At 43.3% G+C, this 27894-nt stretch overlaps 1 protein-coding gene and 1 non-coding gene across 4 annotated transcripts in view; both read left to right on the forward strand.

Annotated features, from left to right (window-relative positions):
- Window positions 1-16006, forward strand: part of CHD2 (chromodomain helicase DNA binding protein 2) — a 107041-nt gene extending 91035 nt beyond the window's left edge. For all 3 annotated transcript variants that reach the window (XM_068275144.1, XM_068275146.1, XM_068275145.1), the window contains 4 exons: window positions 172-271; window positions 6950-7139; window positions 7486-7744; window positions 8551-16006. In XM_068275144.1, coding sequence (XP_068131245.1) covers window positions 172-271; window positions 6950-7139; window positions 7486-7744; window positions 8551-8863 — 862 coding nt within the window. In that variant the 3' untranslated portion in view covers window positions 8864-16006. The remainder of the gene's footprint in view (window positions 1-171; window positions 272-6949; window positions 7140-7485; window positions 7745-8550) is intronic.
- LOC137564868 (small Cajal body-specific RNA 14) lies at window positions 4687-4816 on the forward strand. Its single transcript, XR_011030931.1, has one exon. It is a non-coding gene; the product is annotated as a small Cajal body-specific RNA 14 (non-coding RNA).
- Window positions 16007-27894: the final 11888 nt, after the last annotated feature.

Raw genomic sequence — 27894 nt, forward strand, 5'->3', positions numbered from 1 at the left:
ACTGGCTCTGTGATTTGCATATGGCTATGTGCTTTTCTTCATGGTGTTGCAATTTCACTTGTGAGAAGTGTGTGTTCCTTCATGGAATCACATCTAGAGTAGAAGGGATCCATGTATAGTTTACAGTTTGCTTCCATGTGGATTATTGACTCTACTTTTTTTCCCCCCAAGAAACCTCTGGATTTTTGTCTCAAAGTTTACCGAATTTGATGCCAGGAAGTTGCATAAGTTGTACAAAATGGCAAATAAAAAGAGGTCCCAGGAAGAAGAGGTAACAATAGCATTCTCTGTTCCTTTGTTCGCTTCTGTCGACTTGATATGCATGACTTTAAAAAATGTTTTTGATTTTTTTTTTTTGTTCAAGCCATTTAGTTTTGTCATTTGCAGAAGAAGTGATAACTGAGCTGTCTGTACTGAAAATTAGCTCAGCACATATTCCAAATGACTGACAAGAAAAGGCAGACTGCTTGGCTTTAGTCATTTTTGGAAATTCACAGCTCACTGGAAATTGAAATAGAAATGTGTTTACAGGGACACTATGACAAAGAACTGTAGATTAAAGGGACACTTAAACCAGGAATAAAAAATCAATTTTACTTTCCTGGGGCTTCTACCACCCCCTCTGCAGCCGTCCTGTGCCCTCGCAGTCACTCACGGAGCCTCCTGTCCCCCGCTGCCAGCTAGTTTCGTTTGCGCTGACAGGCCCAACAGGCCGAGCCACGCATATTTTTTGGGGCGTTCCCGTCCACAATAGTAGGACGCTACTGAGGATGGGAACATGAAGAAGGATACGCGTGGCCTGGCCTGCGCAGGCGCAGAAAGCCCACCGACTCCCTGTCAGAGCCCGTCAGCGAAAACGAAACTAGCTGGCAGCAGGGGACCGTAGGCTCTGTGAGTGACTACGAGGGCACGGGACGCCTGGAGGGGGCTGGTAGAAGCCCCAGGCAAGTAAAACTGATTTTTTTTTTTTATTATTTCTGGTTTAAGTGACCCTTTAATATTTAGTATTAGAGCTGTAAACTTCTGCAGCACTATTGTCTTGTCACTTACCGTAATCATATGTCTGTATCATGTAGTGTATGTATCGTACCCTAGGGCAATGTAGTGGAAATCCAATTGACTTATCTGTATGTTTTTGGGACATGGGAGGAAACCTGAGTGCCTGAAGGAAACCCACACATACAGGAGGTGGAGGGTTTACAAACTCAGTGCAGATAGTGTAGTGCTGTGCCACCTATGCCAATTTGCTGCCTGTATTTAAAATGCATGTGTGCACGTGTGTGTGTGTGTGTGTGTGTATGTATATATATATATATATATATATATATATATATATATATATATATATATATATATGTTTGTCCCAGAGATAATGCACTGCAAACTACTTTTTTTTCTGTGTAGCTAGCTTTTACTTACTGTGGCCATTATTAAGCTGATGGCCCAAAACCTCTCTCTGCCAGGATTTGGACCTCATAAAGGATTCCCAAGTTTTCCTTGTTTAAATATGAAAAGCACTATCTACTTATGTACACGTTATTCTGGCAGATGGACATCTCTTGCTATTCAGAGAGTGCTTTGAAATAAAAATCCTCCATGGGAATATGTACTGGTCCAAAACCTGCTGGATCAGATGAATAATGCCTCCCTGTAAGTGACAGCTATGTAGGGAAAAGTTATTTACAGTGTTTTTTACTCTGGGAGAAATCTTCTAGGTTTGTGTACATTTATATTTTAAGTTAGTTTTTTTTTTATATAGTGGTTCTTTAACCTTCCTGGTGGTAAGCCCGAGCTGAGCTCGGGCTGTGCCGCGCAGGAAGATATCTCAGCCCCTGGTGGGGAGGTTTGCGCACTTTAAACTGCTGTACGCGCAGCTAGCACTTTGCTAGCCGCGCGTACAGCTCGATCGCCGCCGCTCTGCGGCGATCGCCCGCACGCAGCGGCGCAAGAGGCCCCCCCGCCAGAGCCCTGCGCTGCCCGGACCAATGAGTTCCGGGCAGCGCTATGGGCTGGATCGGAGGCGTCTGACGTCAGGACGTCGGCTGACGTCCATGACGTCATTCCGATCGTCGCCATGGCGACAGGAGAAGCCAAACGGGAGCGCGTTATATACGCGTTCCCCTGTTTGCTTTTGATGCCGGCGACGATCGCACTAGAGGGACACATGCGCCCTCTAGTGGTGTTTCATGTAGCTACCACTCTGGTAGCTTTACATGAAACAAAAAAAAAAATTAAAAAAAAAAAGGATTTTTGCCTAAGTGGCAAAAAAAATTAACCGCCAGGAGGGTTAAATTATAAAACCTTTTGTGCATCACTGATACATGTTAACAGAAAAATGTTAGCAAGAGTGAAAGTTCTCTTTAATTCTTTTTAACTTAATCTCATTATTGCTTTCTTTTGTATATTCTCATTGTATTAGTCAGCCACCTTGTAATTTTCCAGTGTTGTGAAAACATTGCAGTGTGACAAGTCTGCACAGTTGGAAATGTACCTTTTGTGTTATTGTCTAAATACATAATGGGAATGTTGTGCTTATAGCTACCTTGGGATTGTCAGGCAATTATCAGCACAATAGGAAGTGTTTATAGTAAGCACCATGGATGATCCATGGTTCTCCCAGTCACAAAGGATGCCCTGTATGCAACTGGCCATTAACACCAGCCTCCCTACAATGTCAGATTTGTGCTGTAGGTTCATATTCACCTCTTAGCTGTATGATTCTTTCCAGATTTTAGTTTCTAAAAGTGGTACAATATTTTTTCCAGAAAGAATCAGACCCCTAAGTATAGCAAGAGAGTGACCCCAGAGTGTGGGTAGCCAGAGTGTACTCCCCTAGTTTAGGTAGCCAGAGAGTGGCCTCAGTACAGGTAGCCAGACTGTGCCCCTCATGGGTAGCCAGAAAGTGCCCCCTCCCCCAGTAGAGCTAGCCAAAGTGTAGGTAGGCACCCCTTTTATAGGTAGTCAGGCAGTGCCCCCCAGTTTAGGTAGCCAGAAGGTGCTCTCCCCGTTATAGGTAACCAGAGAGCCCTGTAGTGCGGGTAGCCAGGGAGTGGTCCAACCCCCCCTAATAGATTGACAGAGGGCCTCATGCCCTAGGCCTATGCAGAGTGCGCAGCAGAGCCCATAGATCACTCACCTCCCCTGGATGTAGTCGCATGCTGCAAGTTGTCCTCCTTGGGGCACTTTCTATCTCTGCGTCATCACGTGACAGACAGTGATCTCAGCATAGAGATTGGGAGCGTTGGAGGACACGGAGAAGGGCTGCTGTGGCTAGATCGGGAGGTGAGTGATCGAGAGCTCTGCTGCAATCTCTGCATACAGCCCTCCCAGTGGTCTTCACGAGTGTAGCTCGGGATTTACTGCTAATTGCAGTGAAAAGTAACCCCGAGCTACACTCAGGAATTCCACCAAAGGGGTTAAGGTAGCTGTACACAAGTAGAGATGGTCAATGAGATGCAAATAAGTTTGCCTACAATTCAAATTTCATGTAACTTATATGCAGCATGGAATTGGACCAATCAAAATAACTTCCTGCCAATTTTTATTGGTCAAATTTCAAGCTGCATATAATTTACATGAAATTTGAATTATAGGTGAACTTCTTTGCACCATTTTAGCACTGGCCATATTCCTTAACCTAAATAACAGGTAAAACAAGTTTTTAAATTGGCTTCAGACTCTCTTTAACTGCCTGGATTATAGAAACAGACGTTTAAAGAGAAACTCCAACCAAGAATTGAACTTTATCCCAATCAGTAGCCGATACCCCCTTTTACATGAGAAATAAAATGCTTTTCACAAACAGACCATCAGGGGGCGCTGTATGACTGATTTTGTGCTGAAACCCCTCCCACAAGAAGCTCTGGGACTGCAGTACTTTTGGCAGTTTGTTACAATGTAACAAGGTTCACAGACAGAAATTAGCTGTTTACAGCTGTCTCTAACAGCCAAAACAGCTAGGAGCAGCTACATAACCTGCCCACAGTAAAATGTCACCATGTAATAAATGTCAGAATGTAAATTGGGGAGAGGAAAGATTTTACAATGAGCAAACACTGACTAAATCATTTATACATAATTATGGTAAAAATGAAGCACCTTTTATTACATTATTTTCACTGGAGTTCCTCTTTAAAGACCAACTTCAGGCGCGTACGAGAGATAACGGCGCTGGAGACTTGGGCGCAGGATTCAGCCGGTATATGGCTGATCCTGCTGCCGCACAAGTCCCGGCCGCATTACATACTATTCCCCCTCTAGGCCGCCATGGATAGTGGGGGAATGAAATAATTCGGCTTCCAGCAATTGCTGGAAGCTGAATTATTATGTTTTAAAAGCAACTTCAGCTTCGTCTTCTGACTGCTCTGAAGTTACTCCCTGTGCCTGCTATAGCCGTAATTCCTATTACGGCCTATGGTGGCACCGGCTGTGCCCAAATCTCCTGCGCTGGTTTCAGAGTGTTCGCTTCAGGCATCCTTTTTTATGCATTTGTAGAATATTAATGATGCATAAAATGTTTTGACTTGCAGTTTAGACCATTTTGCTCTAGCTGAGCAGTGCAGCCTGTATACTTCTATTGTGTGATCTGGTGACTCAGTGAATTCCCAGTGTCTGTTGTGGCTCAGTTGGTTAGTCCTGTGTACTGTGCACGGTAGATCTGTGGTTCAATTCCACCCTCAGACATTTGTGGTAGACCTTGCAATGTTGCATTAATTAGCAGTTTGATGTGACTTCAGCCTACCACATAAATTAATATGGTTCCTGCCGACAGGGCTTGTACAGATATCGGGCTCCCTGTGCGATGGCTCCATACAGTTTTGGCATTAATACTATTTATGTTGTTGGTGTTTGAGGATTGTTGGACTAATGTAATGTTAAAAATTATAATAGGAGCTCTGGCAGATTTCACAGTTGAAGCCCAGAAATGGGGCAGTTGCTAAAGGTGCGTACACAAATGCGACTATAGTAGTTTGAAACGAACGTTCCCCGATCATTTCAAACGACGATCGTTTAAAAAAAACAGCCAACGATCATTAAGTCAAACGATGGATGAGCTAGATCGTTAAAAACTAAAGATCTGTCCTGGAGGATTTTTTTAAATGGCGATCGTTAGCAAAAGTAGTACATCGTTAAGAAACGGTCGTTCGTAGTAGTAGGCAAGACATGTTTTATAGTCGCAGCACATTAAATTTTCCCCTCGCGATGTAACGTTCGTTCTATGATTGTGCCCAGTGACACGTTGTATACTACATGATTATACCATCATTTTTATTTTAACAGGACAAAGTGTATTTTTGTATGTTTTGTCAACCCTATATTATCTAGATGCTCTACTACATACTGACAGTATGAAATAGAAATTTAGTTATGTCATATGCGTAACGTTAGTTTTACAGTGTAACATACGTTTTGAACCGTTCGTTACGTGCGGACGGAACTTGCTATGATGTCACTTCCAGGAACAGTATGTGTTGATGTTCCGGATCGTTCGTTAACAAACGATCAGATCGTTACACACCTTTAAAAGCTAACTTTACTTAGGTCGTTCTTTCGTCAATTAAAAGATCGTTCATCGTTCACAGCAAACGATCATTGTCGTATGTGTGTACGTAGCTTTAGTGATGTGGCCAAATCCAATGCAAACCCCTTGCTCTTATATGTCATACATTAAGCAACCTTTGACACAATCGGGGATAAACGCTAAAGATGGTACATAGAGGGTACCAAGCAACATACACTTGTTGGATTAAACTCTGCTTTTGTCTCCTCCTTGGGCGAGAATCTAGCATGTGCACGAAAGCCCCCTTGCATTGCCTAATGCTGGGCATAGACGTTACGTTTATGCGCCGAAATCGAGCCAGCAGCTCAATGCCGGCGCGTCACCGCTTGTGCCCGCGGATCGATTCCCGCTCGTCCCCGCGGGCACTTCCTTATCAGCGCTTCGTTTTTGCCTGTTGTCCGCCCGCAGGGATCGAGCCAGGAATCGAGTCATCAGCGGCTCGATTGATAAGAAAAAAACATACCGTCTATGCCCAGCATAAAGATCTGGCATGTCAGAAATCTAGCTACACTTGACTCTAGAGCGTTCCCTAAGCACATTGGGTCCCTACTTGCCCCGTCTACCGAAAGATGCTATGTTGTGCATTGTCCCTCCTCTCCACTCCATAGCAACAGACATGTCACTAGCTTCTAGGCTAGTAGTGGGTCTGATTCCCAAGGGGTAAAGTTTCCATCCATGCAGGCAAAAGTAATTAACAGTGAGAAGTTAGGGTTTGTCTCCAAAAAAAAAAACATTGTATTAAGCCAATTTCCTTCTTTCCAACTGCCTTCTACTGAATTCCCACACCATTCCAAGCAAGCAGATACTGCATGCATCCAGACTGGGTGCAATTAGGGTTTTGAACCATTAAATAAAGATCGATGCACTCAAATACTCAACCGAGAACCACTTCTAGTGTAGTAGTATAAAAAAAAAATAGTTCAGGATTTGGACACTCACAAGACTCCTATAAAGCAACCATTCACTGAACTGATGGAAAATACAAACCCAACTCCACTTGGGATGTGTGGTCATACCCTGCACCGTCATACTCCGAACCCATAACACCTATTTATCAGATTATTATTTTATATAAAAAAAATACACACGAGGTTCAACCAACTATTCAAGGAGCAACAAACTCTGACACCTACACCATGTAAAATATTGAGTTGTAGTGGCAGGAGAGCAGGCCACAATATCCTACCAAGCAAGTGTAGGTATGCCCGTCCGTCAGATACCTTGTGGATGTGTCCCCAATAAAGCATTAAATAGGGTAAGGGCACATGCCAAGAGATGTGACCAGTTCAAATGCTAACAAATGTCAACTCCGCAAACCTGATTTTTTTATTTGTAACATTTTTAATTAATGATGGAAACTTGATTATTTTATGTATCTCATTATATTAGGAGCATAAAAAGAAAGATGGACCTCCCAACAAGAAGATATTTCGACCAGAGCCTTCTGTGTCCAGCCGAGAGTCTGGCACCTCCCATGGATCTCATGTGCCACCGAAGCCTCCCGCTATGCCACCACATCCGCCGCAAATGCATGGGCACCAAAGAGAAAACTATGTCAAGAGACCATTCAATAACGCAGGCAAGTTCACTTTTTATTTTTTTTTGTATTGATAATAGCACTGTCTTCCACAGCACTTTTTTAAAGTTACTTTACCTTAGGTAAAATAGACCTGTGTCCACAAAATAACCAAGCAGAGTCTCCAGGGATGCATTTTGCTAGTAAAATGATCTAGCTCTAGGAAAATAATTTTATACGTGCTATTATGACATTAAAGCATAATTTAATGGATGTAAACTTGGAATTTAGGCAGAGGTCTACTTTAAGCTGTGTAATTAAACCAAGTTCAATTGTTGGCACGTTATTTGAAAATTGTACAATTTGATTGTAAGATGCAGTCTTATCAGAGATTATTTTTACCATTCAGATCGAGGAGGTGAGTGGAGGGAGCGAAAATTTAACTATGGTGGCAACAGTAACAACAACCAACCATGGGGAGGAGACCGCCACCACCAGTATGATCAACATCGGTACAAAGATCACCACTATTCTGAACGACGTCCTCCTCATGGTGATCCTCGGAGGAATTCAGGGAACTACAGGCCAAACCCTATGCCCCGCAAGAGGCCTTATGACCAGTACAGCAATGATCGGGACCATCGAGGTCACAGGGATTATTATGACAGGTATACCCAACAAGAGTACTGGATGTGAATAAAACTAATTGTATTGAGGCAAAGTAAATAAAAGTACCCCTCTAGTTATATCAGTTAATTAGTTTGTTTCATTTCAGTAAAATTATGCATGTAGGATGTTTATTTGGCTAGTGATACCGCTTCAAGGAAGCATAATTCAACAGGTCTAAAAAAAAACCAAGCTGGCTGTAGATTGGCTGGCTGTAGACTGAACTGAAAATGTACATTAAAGTGAATGTTTACTGTTCAAAAAAAGGAAAAGTCAGATACTCACCTAAGGAGAGGGAAGGCTCGGTCCTAATGAGCCTTCCCTCTCCTCTCCTGGTGCCCGGTCCCGCGCAGGATCCCCCGAGGCAGTATTCGACCAGTTCGGTCAAATACTGCCACTTCCGCATGCCTTCGGGAGCTTTAGGAAGCCTTCGGGAGCACTCGAGCTCCCGAGGACGCAGCCGCTCCATACTACGCATGCGCGAGCGCCCTCTATGACGCGCTCGCGCGTGCGTAGTATGGAGTGGCCCGTCTTCGGAAAGCCTGAGTGCTCCCGAAGACCTCCGAAGTCCCTGCGGCGGCGGACGCGAACGGGGGAGCCAGCGCAGCACCGAGGGCACCGGGAGAGGAGAGGGAAGGCTCATTAGGACCGAGCCTTCCCTCTCCTTAGGTGAGTATCTGACTTTTCCTTTTTTTTGAACGGTACCCATTGGCTTTAAGTTACAAAATAATATTCTCTATCTTTGACATATACATAATTGATTTTGTTAAAGCAAGTGCAGTTAAATTTTAACTTTTATTTTTTGAAGACATCATCATGATAACAAGAGGAGAAGATCAGATGAATTTCGTCCTCAGGGGTATCACCAGCAGGACTTTAGAAGAATGGGGTCTGACCACCGACCACCTATGGGATATCATGGACAAGGACCTTCTGATCATTACCGCTCATTCCATTCAGAAAAGTCTGGGGACTATAAAAGTTCTACCCAGCAGTCCTCTACTCTTTCGGACCCTCGTTCTCCTCCCACTCAAAGATCCCCTCATGACTCCAAATCCCCAATGGACAGATCAGGAGATCCAAAAAGTACAGATTACAATTGGACAAATCGGAAAACATAAGACGACAATGTCTTGCTTTGAATTGTAATGAAAGCCCACAATGGCCACTTGCTGAAAGTGGCCCGTGCTGCTATAGCCTGAACTTGTGTGAGAATTATGGGTTCTGGATAACCCACCATGATGCATACACGTATGACTCCTTTTTCAAGCATCTGTGCCAAGTGTGTGGATCCATCAGATGTCTCTCTCCTGCATACACTTGCTGAAAATTTTATATCATTTCAAATACTTCCTCTTTCTGACACAATGGGGGTATCTGGAATGCTAAGAAATAAGTTCATTTTCACGTTGAATCTGTAAATGCTGCAAAAACAGTGCAGTGTCATGCAGTTTTGTAGCTCAGATGTCAGTGTTTAGTACTACTGCAGCAAATCCTCTTGGATCCAAATTCAACAAAGAGAAGGCCCTCTGTGGTTGCGGCTCGGAGAGGTTTACGCAGCATAAGAACTTCCAAAACGGCAGATGGGGACAATCTGGTTTAAAGTTTGCGATATGACCTGGTGACAACAACCTTCTTTATTTTATTTTTTTTATTATTTTTAGTATTTACCAGTCTCTGCCTGGAAATGTATGGCTGCACTAAATCCTCTAGCTTGCCACACGAGAACTCGGCAGATGGAGAGATTGAAATGTCTCTTCATTTTGATGCACAGAATGGTAGCCCGATCACAAAGCAAGGAATGCTTGTAGTCCCGAGTGTAATGTCTCCTTTGTAAGCCTCATACGTAGTTGGAAGCAGGTGACGCAATGGAAGAAAGGACACCCCTCATGTATTTTTGTACATACTGTTTGAAAGTTGCTATTTATTCAGGCACTTTTAAGATCAGTTGCCATATACCACCTCAGTGTTTATTAAATTACCAAAAATACCATTCGGGGTGTAGCATTTCAGTATCAGCCATGTTCCAACTGATTACACTATTTAATACTTCTTTATTATATTGGAAGTGTAATAAATATAAATGCATTTTTGCATAATTATTAGATTTTAATCGTTTAGAACTCATCACAATAATATTTTCTATGGTCATTTCCCGTAATAAGAACTTCTTACCAGGCATTTCCCTTGTCAGACGGACTTGTGGTCTGTTATGCTTCGGAGTGGAGCCCTATGACGTCTCGCCAGAAACGTATATACTGAACATTTTAAAATGTGTCACATCTATCGAGGGCAGTTCATGCTTTATGCTGTTTAGGCTGTGCCAGTGCATTATATACAGTCTTTAGCTGGTAATATTCCATAACATTTGTGCTGCTTCCAGCGCTCTTGTCTCTGTATTTTGCCAAAATGATTATTTATTGAAAGAAGGAGGACTGAGAATATCAGTATTAGGCACTTGGTAATGCCCAAGATTCAGAGGTGTGATATTGGGATCCATGTTCCCAGAATCCTCTTCTGCTTAGAAATGGTTCTGAGACACACATGTTCTAAACCCCACCCACAGTTCGAAACCCATCCACAGTTCTAAACCCATCTACAAGAAATTATATTGCTTTGATCACTGTCTGTGTACCTGGAAGAATTTATCTGACTCCTGACAGGAAGTGGGCAAATCTAGCATACCCAGGTTTTTTTTTTTTGTTTTTTTGCTGCTTATCAAGATTTTATGTCCCTGAGGCCAACAGAGATCTTGGTTAAGATATTGAGGCACCCCAGGGATGGAAAATGAGGGGAAAATGTTCCCCATGGTAGAGACTCACTAGTAAAAAAAAAAAATGGTTCACACCTCCTTCCCACGCTATTCTAGATTAAAACCCCCGTTGAACAGATTCTTTATATGCATTTCAACAAAATTTTGTAAAAAATTGTAGTTTTTGCAAAATATTTTTTGTTTTGTTTTTTACAGCAGAAAGCACGTGGAATTAAATAAGTGTGACTAACAGGCCCTTAAACTAAATACCATGGAGCTAGCCATTTTGGGGCTCATTACATGTTTGAGTTTTGGCTGTGAACAGTACAGTCCATTTTTAGGCTCTGCAGAGGGGTTCTCTTTGGCAAATGTATTGGTTACACCTCATTGAATACATGTGACACATACAATGTAATAGGCATCTGAAATGTTACTCTTTTAAAATGAGGGATGATGAAATTCGTTTTGTGTCTTGCTTTAATGACTAGAAGTCATTAGCACTAGTATTATGTGCTCCAGCTATTTCAGGAAGTCGTTTATAATTAGGATTTGCACATTGGTAAAAATATAAGCATGAATTATCACATGGTATAACTGATGTATTTATGTAAAGTCCCGTACCCATAAATATGTTTTCACATTCACTTTCTGAGTGCCTTAGCAATTTAGTTGATCACAACAGAGAAATGATCTTCCGAAATGGTTATTTTCACAAATTGCAGTGATCCCGCACACACACTGTGGCCCGGTGCACACCAAAAACCGCTAGCAGATCCGCAAAATGCTAGCAGATTTTGAAACGCTTTTTTTATTTTTTCTATGGCGCTTTGCTAGCGTTTTGCGGATTGCTGCAGCGGATTTCAGTATAGTAGATTTCATATATTGTTACAGTAAAGTTGTTACTGAACAGCTTCTGTAACAAAAACGCCTGCAAAACCGCTCTGAACAGGCGTTTTTCAGAGCGGTTTGCGTTTTTCCTATACTTAACATTGAGGCAGAAACGCATCCGCAATCCAAAAAATGCCTCACCCCGGCATTTTTCGTTTCTGCAAAACGCCTCCTGCTCTGGTGTGCACCACCCCATTGAGATACATTGACCAAGCGTATCCTGCAGAAACGCTGAAAAAGCCGCTCGGTGTGCACCAGCCCTGAGACTGATTTATCAACAAAGGTGCAGAGAAGACTGGATCAGTAGTAGAGCAACCATATTAACGTAAGATTCTTATTTGTTGCCATGGGCAACTTCTCCACTAAAGTCCGGCAGCTTCTCCTGATTAGTGGTGCAGAATGACACCAATGTTGCCACTTCTGACATGCTGGCTAATCTAATTGAAATTATATGTAACATGGGCCAATGAAATGCATTACTGGACAATTGATTTTTGATTGGCCAGGCTTACCAAGCTGCATAAAAATTGATGAAATTAGTATGCGTACCAGAATTATTAGCCTCTTATTCATGATTTCTGGTCTTTGTAAGTCAACATTTTACAGTTGCACACAATACTTCCTGGCATTTTCAGCAGGTGTTGATTGGTGCTTGCTAGGGACTTCACTGGTGCCAAAAGGCCTGCAGCAGAATCTTTAGAAAAGCTAGGTAATGCTAAGAGCTATTTAGAAGGCCATATAATGCTGGGAAACACTTGCAGCGTGAAGAAGCTCCATTCCCTGCTCACAGAGCCGGGACAAGGTCCTCCAACACCCAAGGCTGAGACACCCAGGGGCGTAGCAATAGGGGTTGCAGCGGTAGCGACCGCATCGGGGCCCTTGGGCCAGAGGGGCCCCAAAGGGCCCTCCCTCAACTACAGTATTCGCTCTCTATTGATCCGGTGCTCATAATAATAACTTCTATAGATGCTTTGAATACTGGTAATCATTAACAAGCTGTTCTCCATCCCCTCCTTGCACCTCTGACACTGTGGTTGCCAGTGGCAGGTTTTGGTGCGCCGTATCCATTGTTATGTATAGAGTGCTTGGGGGCCCCATTGTAAACCTTGCATCGGGGCCCACAGCTCCTTAGTTACGCCACTGGAGACACCAACGTGTCCCACTCCAGCCACCCCACACTGATTGCTATTAGATTAGGATGCACCACAGGGCCCCCAACACCTTAATCTCCAGTTATCTGGCTTGCAGTCATGCCATGTATCCCCTTTTCTAATCTCTCTCTCTGCTTTAAATAACATAGGGGAATGATAGCTGAGGGAGTTTGCCCCCTCCTACACTGCGCCCTGAGGCTGGAGCCTCGGCCCAGCCCTGCCTGCTCAAATTATTTGTAGTCTCTGTGTTCCTACAGTTTTTGCATATTTTGGTTTAATTTTGGTTTAATTTTTCAACTAAAACACGCCATACGATGACCGTGTAATCATTTGTGAAGTCTTGCCACATCACCACTATTTATCATTTTGGCTTTCTGAAAGGGAAGGGATTGTTTGGTCCTGAGCCGACCAGTTTTGCCAATCTCACAAACCACACATGTCGTTGCCCCCAAGTACATAACCATTCATCCTCTGCAAGAAAGGGACTTCTTTCTATTGGTTACTGTAACATGTTCCAATGTTTACATGCTTAACTCTATAAAAACACTATGCTGTCACAGTCATTCACTAATCTTCTTTCAGCAATTTTTTTTGTATATATACTTTTGTTAGACATTTGTTAAGAATAATGTTTTTTTCCCTTTTTTTCTTTTCTTTCTTTCTTTCTTTCTCTAGCATTTAAAGTAATGCAGACAGTTCTACATATTTCTAAATTCAGCTATGTTGCTTGCAGCTGCATAGATGATCTTTCTTGTATGTTGCATCTGATTCTAAGTTATGAAGTTACTTTGACTTGTACATTTCCTCTGCAGACTTACAGTGAGTCAGTGAATTGGGCAAATCACTAAATAGGCAAATGCTACTTCATCAGAGAACGTGCCATGATTTTAGCATTATCAACTGCAAAAAGTAGCCTGTACTGTCCCAATGTTAGGTTGTATTTTGAGAAAATAACCCTGAAATGCTATCAGCTAGTGGTAGAAGAGTAAATGCACTTTCTGTCTAAGACCAAAGCTGATATTTTGCACAGAAGTGGTCAGGGATAGGTTTAGTCATTTTAGTCATCAAACAAGTAGCGTGTGTTTACACTGTCTATACACTAGTAGCTCAGGCAGCATTACTCACCCATTGGGCTGTATCAGAACTGGCCATACGCATGACCACATCTGACAGTATTGAAGCTTATCACCTGGCCTGGTGGGAATAGAGACAGTTCTAGAATTACTACTAGTGAATCATCCTCTGCAGCCTGTATATGGATTGTTCTGTCTTTAGGCTCTCCTTGTAACCAGTGTGCTCCCCCTGCATGTTCTTATGTGCCATAGTAACATCAAAGGGACCAGTGGATTGGTTGCTAGGGGAGACAGAAAATATTCCGGCATTAGACACTTTATACAGAAGACCACTTGTGACCACAGCTTCTACATCATCTCGCCAGAGGTCTGCGAATTGGACACAGATCAGGATGCAGAACATTTACGTCTAAAGAAATAATATATATAATATATTTTAACTTGACTGATTGGCAGTAGATTTGTTTAATGAGATTCTAACATTTCTGAGTTGCTGGATTTCTGCAATGGCTGGATAGTGTACTGGTCAAGGGCTTTGCCTTTGACATGGGAGACCAGGGTTCCAATCCTGGTGAGGGTCAGTACCTAATCAGTAAGGAGTTTAAGGCAAGACTACTTAATACTGCAGGGTGGCCTCGTCGTGAGCACGTCCCAGTGGTTGCAGCTCTTGAGCGATTTGAGTCTAATAGGAGAAAAGCGTTATACAAATGTTCGGATTGAGTTGATGCCAATTTTGGTTGTATTTTTTTATGCAGCTTGACATTGAACAGATCACAACCAAATGCTGTGTTCCTCTGATAGGTCCAATTTCAACCTGCATGCAAATTGCAACCAAATTTGCAACCGATAGATCATCTCTACTGAGCAATTGGCACACCTGTGTTTTAAATGTAGATTATATTATTCTATATTCCACCTCGAACATTTGCACATTATTTATGCAATTTGAACCCATGAATTATGAGTAATTAAATATCCAATCATGATGATTTTTCATTTACTTGATTAAATACTGTATTTAAATCATGAAAGCATAAGGCTGCTTATGTCACTTAAAGGACACATCTGAAGCTTAAAAAAAGAGAGAGAGATCTACTTACTTGGGGCTTCCTCCAGCCCCTGGCAGCCTATCTGTCTCTCACCGCAGCTCCGCTTCCAGCCAGTGGCCCAGGGTCCCTTTCGTTGCAGATGTCTTCTGCGCAAGTTAGCGGCTGTGTTGCTCGCATCCGCGCTCCCGAGAGCATTCTACGCATGCGCAATACTTCTGTGTCTGCGCAGAACACTCCAGGCTATGTGAATGCATTCGCAAGAGGCACGGCCACTCGCACAGGCGCAGAAGAAGCCAAACTGGCGGCGTCAGCATCTGCAGTGGAGGGGACCCCAGGACACCGGCAGGAAGCGAAGCTGCGGTGAGGGACAGATAGGCTGCCAGGGGCTGGAGGAAGCCCCAGGTCAGTAGACATTTTTTTTGTTTTATTTTTTACTCCGGACCTGTTGTGGGCTTGTGTACAAGTATCAGAGAAGAGAGTCTGAACTAAAGCTTTGCACACTCCTTCAATTTTGATTGGCCAATGACTGGTTGATATTGCCACTTCCACGTAGTATGAGAATCAACAGGTTTTGAATACTATGAGCAGATTGTGTAGTTAAACTCTCATTTTACATGAAAGTGGTAAAATTGGTCAGTGATTAGCCAATCCAAATGGAAGGCGTGTACCAGGCTTTACTCCGCTTCACTGCCCTCAAGTCAGAGAGATGAGCATAAAGCTGGGCACACACATGCAATTTTGATTGACCAGTTTTACCACTTGCATGCAGCTTGTGAGCTTACCGACACCATCTATTCATAGTGTTCAGGATCTGTTGGACCTCTTACTACAGGGAGGTGGTAAAATTGGTCAGTGATTGGCCAATCAAAATTTGATGTATGTATGCACCTTAAATATGAGTCAGGCAGGTATGTCTGACTATTCCTTTGGCTGGCAGGGCATGCTGGGACCACCACTGCAGCCAGGCTGTGTCTGCTGAAGATGTGCATTAGATGTCTGAAACATGATGGGCTGTTTCTCCAAAGCTAAAAGTTTTGTGGTGCGTGAGACTTTCTTTAGTTTTTTCTTTCTTTAAGCGTGTGCAGTTTGGGAATCCCTCTTTCATAATGTGTTGTCCTTGGCACAAGTCTACAGGCTAACCAATCTTACAGCGCAATCACCCTGATCTCTCTGTACAGATGTGAACGGGAAGGCGTGTAATTATTAATTTATATTTGTGAAAAGGCTATTTCTCTTTGTGATTTTCCCATGTAAATAGATTGTTTATATAGTATGTATTAAATTTTCCTACATTGTAAAACTGTTGTACTTTTCATTCTTGTATATTAAAATGTGTCCTGAATTTTTCAAACGCTGCTTTTTTGTGTGAGTATATAGAGGATGGTGCAGTATTTACATTTTATCTTTCTACTTCACTGCAGTGTATCTCAGATTGTTCTGATGACAGATCTGTACATCTATCTCTTGGGAATGGTGGAAGAAAGGGCTTCCTTTGTGCACTTCTAGATGGGGAAGACATGTTCAGAAGTCCAAAAGATCTTGCTTTTATGAGTTGCTATAGTATATCAGGGGTTAACAACATCAGCCTAGTTTTGCTTTGAAATGTACCTGAAACAAGTTCTTAAAGAAAACCTGAACTGAAAATTAAAAGTCAAAATAAACATACACAAGTCATACTTATCCCCCGTGTAGTCTACTCCACAATCTTTCTTCTTTCCCGCATCCTGTTTGTCCATTGTGATCAAGGGAATTCTCCGTCCTCCATTTTGAAAATGGCCATTACCCCATAACAGCTTCCTGGTCAGCACACTGTTAAACTGTAACATCGCCCACTTGAGCCATAGGGAAACATAGACATTACTTGGCACATCAGTTGTCCTCTCAGCTATAACTGACAGCAACTGATAAATAACTTACAGCAACTGATATATTTCAGTTCTGACAAAATGTTGTCAGAACTGGAAGGGATCATTGTCAGAAGAAAATGGTGCGCTTCTGAAAGAAACTGATGGCAAGGTAACTATTTAATGTTCATTTGAAGTTACCTCATGTGTTTATTTTAAATAATTTTACTCAGTACAGGTTCCCTTTAAAGAGGAACTTTAAGCCAAGATTGAACACCATCCCAATCAGTAGCTAATATCCCCTCTCCCATGAGAAATCTTTACCTTTCCTCAAAGAGGTCATTAGGAGGAATCCTCTATATGGCTGATACTGTGGTAAAACTCCACCCACGCTGATGTCAGGGCCATGGCCCGTGACAGTTTGCTCTCTTTGAACCTTATTGCATTATGGGATGTAATGGGGTGTTTCAAAGCAAGTAGTATCTGTGTGTGTGTGTGTGTGTGTATATATATATATATATATATATATATATATATATATATATATATATATATATATATATTAGGTCTGGCTGCACCTCCGTGTTAGAATAGCTCTACTAGTTCTTGATGCAATGTCTTAACTAATCCAATCTGATGTGTGTGGGTTTGCTATAATACGTATCTAAAATAGACTAGGTTCCGGTGACTCAATGCGCAGTCCACAGGAAAATCTGCATCAAACTAAAATCAATGTAGTGCATTACTGTAACACAAGTCCAATCACTCATTGGGTGCAATACATGTGCTCTCACTTCCCACCCCTACTCCCAATGTGCTCACCAGATAAAAGCCACCTCAGAAAGCAGTCGAGTCGATCGCTTAACCTATTTTGGTTCCTGGACGTAGAAACTACGTCCAGGAACCATGCGCGCTCCCGAGGCCGATCACGCGCATGCACGCGCACTCCCGGCCGCGGATTCGGTAGCCACGGAATCAATGTATCGGGCTATGGTGCCCGATCACTGATTCCTCTCCCCCGCTGAAAAAGCAACAGCTTCTCTCAGAAGCTGTGCTTTTTCTGGCTGTTCCCTCCCCGATGCGTCACTCTAAGCGTGTGTTACGCTTAGAGTGACGTCATGTAAACAAACTCATGGCCGCCATCTTGTGGCCAAAAAGTAATACTACAACTGAAAGTTAAAAAAAAAAATTAACACACATTTACATTATAAATCTATTGTTTACCTCCCACCCTCCCAAAACTACCCAAATAAAATGTTTACTATAAAAAAAAAACATTACAATAAAAAAACAAAAAAAATGTGAATATTTACCTAAGGGTCTAAACTTTTTAAATATCCAATGTAAAGATGAAATATTTCTATATTTTTTTTATTTTAAACTTGTAAATAGTGATAGATGCAAAATGGAAAAAATGAACCTTTATTTCCAAATAAAATATTGTCGCCATACATTGTGATAGGGACATAATTTTAACGGTGTAATAACCGGGACATATGGGCAAATACAATACGTGAGTTTTAATTATGGAGGCATGTATTATTTTAAAACTATAATGGCTGAAAACTGAGAAATAATTAATTTTTCCATTTTTTTCTTATTCTTCCTGTTAAAATGCATTTACATTAAAGTGGCTCTTAGCAAAATGTACCCCCCAAAGAAAGCCTAATTAGTGGAGGAAAAAACAAGATATAGATCAGTTCATTGTAATAAGTAGTGATAAAGTTATAGGCTAATGAATGGGAGGTGAACATTTCTCACGTGAAAACGACGGAACGCGAATGGGTTAAATAACTCCAATCTGGATGAGATGCTTAAAGGGACTCCGAGCAGTAACTAAAATAAAAATCTGAACTTACCTGGGGCTTTCTCCAGCCCACCGTTGGTCGGCAGGTCCCTCAGCGTCCTTCTGGCTCTTCTCCCAGGCCCTGCTCAGAAATGGCTCCCGGCGACACTGGGCCCGAGTGTCGGGCTCCTCCTTCCTGAAAGATGACATCAGTCATCACCACGCCAGCCACCTCGCGTCATCACGACGGCCGGCATGACAGTACTGCAGATGCGTGGTTTAATTGCGCATGTGCAATACTGTTACGCCGGCCGCCGCGATGACGCGAGGCGGCTGGCGTGACGACTGACGTCATCTTTCAGGAAGAAGGAGCCTGACACTCGGGCCCAGTGTCGCCGGGAGCCGCCGAGAGCCATTTCTGAGCAGGGCCTGGGAGCAGAGCCAGAAGGACGCCGAGGGGCCTACGGTGGGCTGGAGAAAGCCCCAGGTAAGTTCAGATTTTGATTTTAGTTACTGCTCGGAGTCCCTTTAAAGTCCTTTTATTCCATGAACAGTCTCCTATCACAGATTCCTTAAACCTCTCTGTAATAAGACAATAAAAAGCACATTTGGTGCAAAGACCCCTGTCAGCACTTCAGAATGTGCTTATGTGACCAGCAGAGTTTAATAACAACCAATGGACCACTATCCCCCCTGTGTGATGACTAGAAATAATCAATCACCAGCTATACAGAAGAGCCTACTAACATGCTTGTGTATGCCTAATCATTTCTCATTTTTACTACCTCCAAAATCCTACTCTCCGACCTGCCAAAAAACAGGAGCTCTGCAAACAATTATAAAGGCTCATAAGGCACGTACACACGCTGTACTTCTTCAAACGACTGGTCTGCCAGACCCTCCCGCGCTGCGGTCATTCTGTCGACAGTTGCAGGTGAGTACAAGCTGTCGGCAGACTGATAAGACTGTTTTTGACTGATCCGCCGAGCATTAAGGCATTATCACTGATAAGAGGCGACCAACAACTGATAATATGCAGCTCAAGTCAGTCCAACTGTTGGATTGATTTGACGAACAACTGAGAGAAGTTGTGTCCAACATTGCAATGTGTACAGAAGTCTGCTATGACTTTTCAATGACTTCCATTACTAACTAGAACATATTGGTTGTTCATCAGTTGAGTAACAATATGCAAATTTGTAGTTGTTCATCAAGTTGTTCAGTGTGTATAATAGTTGTTTGCACGCCAAGACTTATCTTTGCAACTTTTTAAATCGTAGTTTTTAAAGATGTTTATAGGAGAAGACTTTTGTTGAGCGTGTGTATGTGGCTTAACTCAGAGTGCTGTATCTACCATTTTTTTGGAGGGGGAGAGGGGTTGACCAGAGAGGTATTAAATAAACGAAATCTGCTGAGGCTCTGTCCTCCTGCGTAAGCTGGCCGACTCAGCCAGTCGTGGGGCACTGTGCATGCGTGGCCCCGGCAGTGCGCCTCTTCCTCACAGTAATTTTAACATAGTGCGCAAGCACAGAATACTTTCGGCTATGTGAGCGCGATGGAGGACATGTGCGGAACAGGGGCTGTGCATGCAGTGTTTGGAGCGCGAGAGTGGAAATATGGAGCAGCGTGGAATGACTGCAAGACAGCAGGAGGACTTCAGAGGGTTGGAAGAAGCCACAGGTAAGCAACTGGCCAGATTTATTTTACTTGCAATTTCAGTACAGCAGCAGCAAAGAAATTTTTGATGAGAAATTCTGAAAACAAATGTGTTCTGTTAATTGTTATAACATTTGGAAACAGAAATTTGGGTACCAGATAGCGGTGGAAGTTTGGGTGCTGCCATAGGCTCCCATTGAATTATTGGTAAGAAGGGTAAATTTGGGTACTCAATAAATGTCAGGGCCGCAGACAGAACTCAAAAATTTAATTTTTTTTTTTTTTTTTTTTTTTTTTTAATTGCGGCGGCAAGGACAGATAAGGTTAGCTGTGGGGGTAGGAAGATTAAGGTTGGCCATGGATGGTGCCTGGATACGGTTAGCAGTGGGAAGTAGGAAGGTTAAGGTTAGTCATGGGGGAGTGTTAAGGTTAGGCATCATTAGTGTGGGAGGTAGGAAGGTGTTAGTCATGGGGGAGTGTTAAGGTTAGGCATAGTTAGTGAGCGGGTACTGTGTGAGAGTAGGCTTAAGTTTAGCTGCAGTAAAATATCTGTAGTTCCACTTTAATACTAGAATATCAGTAAATTTACTTCTATTGGCTTTTCTAGGTGCCCTTTTTGATGTATGCATAAAATCCCTACAGGTTCAGGTGGTGATTGTGTTGCATCTAATCAGCTGTTTTAGGTCTGAAGGCTCCAGTAAGTTTGGCAGCGTTTCGGATCGCTGGCGATCAGGCAAATCGCTGGAAAAGTGCTACAGCAATGTATTTCACTGGAGCTGTTCTCATTTAAGCAATTTGCAATTTTAAGAATCGCAAACGCAGTGCGTGCAGCATTTTTGAAGCGATAGCGCTTCCATTAACGTATATAATACTTTCAATGTTCAAAATCGCTTTTTAAGTGCAACAATTTTTGAGCGCATTTTTCAAATAAAAACTACTACTCAACAATCAATTGCTGATTGCTAAACTCTGAAATCGTTCAAAAATCGCTTTTATACTGAACACAAAATCTCCCCAAAAGCGCTAGAAAATCGCTAGAAAAAAATCACAAAATCGCTAGGTGATTGCGCTTGCGTTTAGCGATTGCCAGTGTGAACCAGCCCTTGCACATGAAATAAAGTGATCCTTGCTTTGTTTCACTTTGAGTAAGAACATGATGTGCTGGCATTACAAGTGCATGAAATAAACAGATTTCTTGTAAAGATGCTCATGCTTTTCTTGCATGCCCTGTTTTGTCCACAAGATGGAAGCAGAGTCCTTTATTTGCATGGAATATACTGTATAAAACCACCATGTTACTATGAGAAAAAAAAATGCACATTTTCATAACAAGATTCCTAAACTTTTCAGGCAATGAACACAGGAGCTGTCTCCTTTTGTGTGACATGCGATGGCTTGTGCAGTGCTACTCAATTCTAATCTACTAGCATGCGCATTAAAATTGGATGCTGAACTAGGGTTATGATTAGCTCTCGTGCAATGTCATAACAAAAGGGTATGCAGAGGTTGCGAGTGCACTGCACTGGACCAGAGGGGCCCTCTTTCACATTATTAGCTCTTGAATGCTGGTAAAAATCACTTCTATATACGTTTTTGGTAATCATTAACACACTGTTCCCCTCCTCTGCCTTCACCTCTCATACTGCGGATGTCCTTGGCAGGTTTTATGGCACCATATGAATTGTTATGTATAGAATGCTTGAGGGGCTCAATGTAAAACTTGCACTGGGGCCCAAAGCTCCTTCGCTCCAGCACTTCTCTCATGACAAATAATGCATGTACAGTGAGTATTTATAAAGCTGGATTGTGCTGTTTGGACTTTGGACGGTGAGCGAGCATAAATCGTCTCTGTCCACAGCACAGACCCCCCTTGATCAAACTGGCTTTGCTATTATAAAGCATTGCTATTACATGTCCAACTGTTTCCATCCATTGTGCGTAAAAATCGCACAGGTCGGCTTTGCATTCTGGCACTGCAGTGAGATAGATTAACTGATTCTATGCTTAACATGTTGGTTGTGGTCCGTTCCATTAATTTGGCTGTTTTAGGCTGTAGTGTGCACACAGGGTTATGCAAATATAGTAAGACAGGCTTTTACATCTGAGGGCTCAAACCCACTAGCAGCCTTTTCTAAGGGCTAGTGATCTGAAAAGCTCTTGCTAATGCAATGCTATGGGGGATTTTTATAAAATCACATCCCTCTGGTGGGTGTACATTACATTAGCAAGAGCTTTTTGAATCACAAGCCCTTAGTAACAGCTTAGTAACATACTGCTAGTGGGTTCCATGCCTTAAGGAGGACCAGTGTACTACTAAATAATCTATTTACTGTGTGCCTTATGTACATATAAGGAACAATTGGCTGTAAAAATTAAATGCGCTCACCCATAAATCTAAAATATTTTTGAACCCAGACTCCCGTTGGCAAAACCACGCTGGCATGCTGGATTTATAAATATTATAGAGTCATGCATTTTGGTCGTACCAATGGTCTAGAACCATACAAAATAAATGGGATACAGTTGGGGACATCAAACTTGGAGAAGGACTTAGGAGTACTCATCGCCAACAAGTTAAATAATCGTACTCAATGCCAAGCCGCTGCAGCTAAAGCTAACAAAATTTTGGGATGCATTAAAAGGGAAATAAAAACTCGAGATGCTAGCATAATATTGCCCCTGTTTAACTCTCTAGTAAGGCCACATCTGGCATATGGAATTCAGTTCTGGGCACCACATTACAAAAAAGATATTGCAGTTTTAGAGCAGGTGCAGAGACGAACTACAAAATTGATACGTGGGATGGAAGGTCTCGCTTACCAAGAAAGGTTAGATAAACTGGGTTTATTTAGTCTAGAGAAAAGACGCCTTAGAGGAGATCTAATTAACATGTATAAATACATCAGAGGGCAATATAATAGCTTGGCGGATGAGCTTTTTGTCCCTAGGCCTTCTCAAAGGGCTAGGGGACATGATCTGCACATGGAGGAAAAACGTTTTAGCCATTTATTTAGGAAAGGGTTCTTTACAGTAAGAGTGATTAAGATGTGGAATGCATTGCCACAGGAAGTCGTAATGGCAAACTCTATACCTGCATTTAAAGGGGGCTTAGATGCTTTCCTTGTGTTGAAAGACATCCATGGCTACAATTACTAGGTAATGCCTAATGATGTTGATCCAGGGATTTTATCTGATTGCCATCTGGAGTCGGGAAGGAATTTTTCCCTTTTGGGGCTAATTGGACCATGCCTTGTGGGGTTTTTTCTTCCTTCCTCTGGATCAACAGGGGTATGTGGGGGACGGGCTGGAGTTGTACTTTATACTGGTTGAACTCGATGGACGTATGTCTTTTTTCAACAAAAATAACTATGTAACTATATAGATTTATGGGTGACGAGTACATTTAATTTGTAATAGCTGATTGTACCTTAGAAGTACATAGGGTACACTGTAAATTGATTATTTAGTACTCTTTAAAAACATAATAGGAAATCATGGAGATGACACACGAAAGGCTTGCAATCAAGGTAATGCCAGGACCCCACTTATGGTGAATTGTTGAGGACCACGGTCTTAAACCCCCCTGGTGACCAGGCCATTTTTTACAAAATAGGCCACTGCAGCTTTAATGGCTTGCTGCAGGGCTGTACAACTCAACACACAAGTGACACCCCCCCCCCCTTTTCTGCCCATCAACAGCTTTCTGTTAGTGGACTTTGATGCTCCCAGGATGTTTTCATGCCAATCAGCGTGATCGACTGTCATAGGCTTCAGCCTATGACAGTGGATCACTTTTCTGCCGGCCAAGGGGGTAGCCGTGGCCCACTGCTGTCCCCAGTACAGCGCTGCCTTAGATCGCAGCGCTGTACAGTGTTATTAGATGGCGGTTTCGCCGTCTAACAGTCCCTAGCAGCGATCACCACTTTCAGGCTGATGATGGAGCGGAGCTCCGTCATTCAAGCAGGGATACGCGCGCGATCCCCTGCAATCTCCGCCCCCAGCACTTCACGCCAATTGGCGTGGAGTGGTCCTGGGGCTGCTGCGCTGCTTGCGCCAATCACGTAGAGCAGCCGATAGACAATTGAGGAGCCACCCTTGATGGTCTACAGGAAGGGCAAATCAGTTAAAAAGCTGGGTAAGCAGGTCGGACATCAGATCGTGGAGGGGAGATGCTGTTCCTCTGGAAAGACGTGGCACATTTTCCTGTTTTGATTGCAGTTGTTATAGTGGTATTATCAGGGGTAATGGCCAAGATCCACATAAAAGGAAGATACTGTACTATTGCCTTCCCTCTTTTGTGGTGTATGAAACCTGGCCTACTGTTGCACATTGTCTCAACAGCAGCTGCAACATTGATTGCATCCATAAGATGGCGACGGAGGCATTTAGTTGCTCTAATATGTAGACAAGTCACTTTTATAAAAGTTGTCAAAAAGAATATCACATACAGCACTTGTTTTGATTGTGCACAAACAACACATACGATCCTCTGACTCTAAAAGGTATTTTAATCTGCAACATCCAGTTAAGCACCGAAACAAAATTACGTAATTATTATTATATTTTTACTCTAGTCTTCTGTGAAGTGGTACAAAAAATGTCAGTGATGATAACAATTGTTCCATAGTACTTAAAGGGCTATCGCAAATAAAAATAAAAATATATACATATCATTAAATTTAAACTACATTCAAATAAGTTGAACATTTATACCAGTGTAAAATGCAGTCATTACATTTATCCTAAGTCGTAGTAAAAATCTGACAACTGAAAAGATTTGGACGAACACTACATATCCCTGCTTAACATAAAGTGGGCTCTGGCAACAGCCTAAATTACGTTAAGCAGGAACGAGTCATGTTTGAACTTTAGGGTTTACATTAGGGCAAGATTAGAAATAAACTAGGGCTAGATTCTAGAGTAAAAGTACAGTTTCTCATCAATGTATGACACATCCCCTTCTGTACAAACCTCCTATCAGCAGCTGTCCCTGTTTACCTCAAGTAATTGTGAGGAGGGACATTTCCCTATGTGGTTTCCTACTGGGTCACCTCAACTAGACTGGCATCCTAAGGGCCCATTCACACTTGAGCGTTTTGCTGGCGATTTCAGCAAAACGCTCAAATGCTAGCGCTTTTCAAGGCACTAGGGTAATAAAAGTCTATGGGCCCGTTCTCATTTGGGCAATTTGCGCTAATCACCGCAAATCGCCCAAAACCGCTAAACGCAAACGCGTAGCCTGCACCATTTTCAGGCGATTTCCCGGCAATCGCGTTTTAGTGCTATAAAAGCACAAAACGCGATCGCTTAAAAAATCGCCAGGTGTGAATGCTACTTTTTTGTCGTTTATCGCCAAAAAACACCAGAGCAAAATGCTAGTAAAATCGCTAGCGTTTTGCGATCAGCAAGTGTGAATGGGCCCTAGGGATCCCCCATGAGGAGATAGACTTGTCCAAAACCTCTCAGATCTGTTAGATTTTTCCCTACCTATTTTTTTTAAAATGGCAGTGACATAGGAAAAAATAATTTATAGTGTATTTTACTATTAAGAAAAATGTGTTATATAATTACCTATCATGGCAATAGGAGTTATGCATGGTTTAAGCTCACTGTATTATTTTATTCCTGTGTTCGCCACTGTTCGGGATTCGGCAAATTTTGTGGTGTTCGAGGCGAACACCATCCGAACACCTCAGTGTCCGTGATGGATGCTCGGCCACGTGGCTCGAACTTGTCCTTGACCGAACGTTCGGCCGAACGTGGCCTTACGTTCGGTCGAACGCACGTCTCGCGCTGTGATTGGCCGAGCGGGTCACGTGTTCGGGTGCATAAATACCCGACCGCGCGTGATCGGCGCCATTTGCTTTGGGGTTTGCTTTGGGTAGGTAGGGAGTTTAGCGTAGCGTACTGTCTGCCAGTGCCAGCCACAGGACCCCAGCCTCAAGCCTCACCGCTGACAGTAGCACCCACAGAGCCTCACTGTTCTCCAGGCCAGCCACAGTGCCCCAGCCTCACTCTGACAGCAGCACCCACAGAGCCTCACTGCTAGCCAGGCCAGCCACAGGGCCCCAGCCTCACCGCTGACAGCAGCACCCACAGGGCCTCACTGCCAGCCAGGCCAGCCACAGGGCCCCAGCCTCACCGCTGACAGCAGCTGCAGCACCCACAGGGCTGTTAAAAATCCACACGTATTTTCAGTGACTTTTGTAGCATATTTTTTATTAAAAGAACACTTTCAGTGCCGCCAAGTGGGATCACTTGTGTACCACCAATCCACACGTATTTTCATGTGACTTTTGCTGCATATTGTTTATTAAAAAAACACTTTCAGTGCCGCCAAGTGGGATCACTTGCGTAGTTGCGTACCACCAATCCACACGTATTATCATGTGACTTTTGCTGCATATTGTTTATTAAAAAAAACACCTTCAGTGCCGCCAAGTGGGATCACTTGCGTACCACCAATCCACAAATATATTCTGTGACTTTTGCTGAGTATTGTTTATTAAAAAAACACTTTCAGTGCTGCTAAGTGGGATCACTTGCATACCACCAGGTGCGCAGAGGTTGTTCTGATGAGCTGTACTCCACCGCACACATATGAGCCCACCATGAGTTCCTCACAGACCTCCGCTATGAGCAGCACTCCCAACAACAGCAACAGCCAACGCCCCGCAAGTTTTAACATCCACTCCAGCAGCCAGTGATCAACAGCAGCCCTCCCCGGACGAGAGCGTTGTGTCCCTCGGTCCGGTGCCAGGGTGATTATTCAGGGCTGCCTTTGAGGAAATGATGGGGCCTGATGTGGAGGAGGAGGTTGGGCTCAGGCCAGCATCTCAAGTTAATGTTGAGGACGATGAGGGGTCTGTGTCTGGGGATGTTGGGGTGGCAGAGGTGGGGGGGTCAGGAGAGTTCTATGATGATGATGATCGGGACGATCTGTATGTGCCTCAGACCCCGGAAAACATGTTGTATCGTGTGTTTAGGTACTAAAATCTGCGTTCCCACTGCCTGGGTCCACGGATGCATATAATCTATCAGTATCAGTGAGTTGTCATGGTCCTTCTGTGCTGCCGCACTGACCGTCCACTTTGTCCAGTGACAGCATTACATGATCACGTGGTCGGCAAAATCACCCGAAACCTGAAAAATGCCGTTGCCTGCAAGGTTCACCTAACCACTGACACCTGGACGAATGCGTTTAGCCAGGGTCGGTACATCTCCCTTACGGCGCACTGGGAGAACCTTGTGGAGCCTGGCAGCGACTCCTCACCTGCTACGGCACAGATGTTGCCAACGCTGCAAATTGCCGGACCTGCTTCCCTGCGAGTCAATGACAACAGCGACCTCTCTGGCTCCTTCTCCTCCACTGCCTCTCCAAGCTCTACCTCATCCGGCATCCCTAACCCAGCAACAGGAGCGTTGCCATGCATCAGCAAGCTTCAAGCCTTACTGAAGCTGATCTGCATTGGAGATAAGCAGCACAACGGTGCAGAAATTTGGAAGGCAATCAAGGAACAGACCCAGTTGTGGCTGGCGCCGCTGCACCTGGAACCAGGCATGGTTGTGTGTGATAATGGGAGCAATGTCATTCGCGCCTTACAGTTGGCAAAGTTGAGACACACCCCTTGCCTGGCCCACGTTCTGAACCTAGTTGTTCAGCGGTTTCTGAGGACATACCCAAACGTGGCGGATCTTCTGCTGAAGGTGCGGCGAGTGGCCAAACATTTCCTAAAGTCCAGTGCTGCTTCGGCCGCACTCACCAAGTTGCAGCAACGCTTCAGTTACGCCTGCATTGTGTCGCCATGCCAGGCCTGGGTTGTGTCACTCACAAAGCGTGGTCTTGCTCTCCTGTAGTACCTCCTCTTCCATCCTGTGTGCTGGGTTAGCGTTGCCGCTCGCTTTTTAAGGAATATCTCATTCTATTATATTTATCACTGCATGGCGACAAAA

This window comes from Hyperolius riggenbachi, chromosome 3 (assembly GCF_040937935.1).
Source record: "Hyperolius riggenbachi isolate aHypRig1 chromosome 3, aHypRig1.pri, whole genome shotgun sequence".
NCBI classification, from domain to species: Eukaryota; Metazoa; Chordata; class Amphibia; order Anura; family Hyperoliidae; genus Hyperolius; species Hyperolius riggenbachi.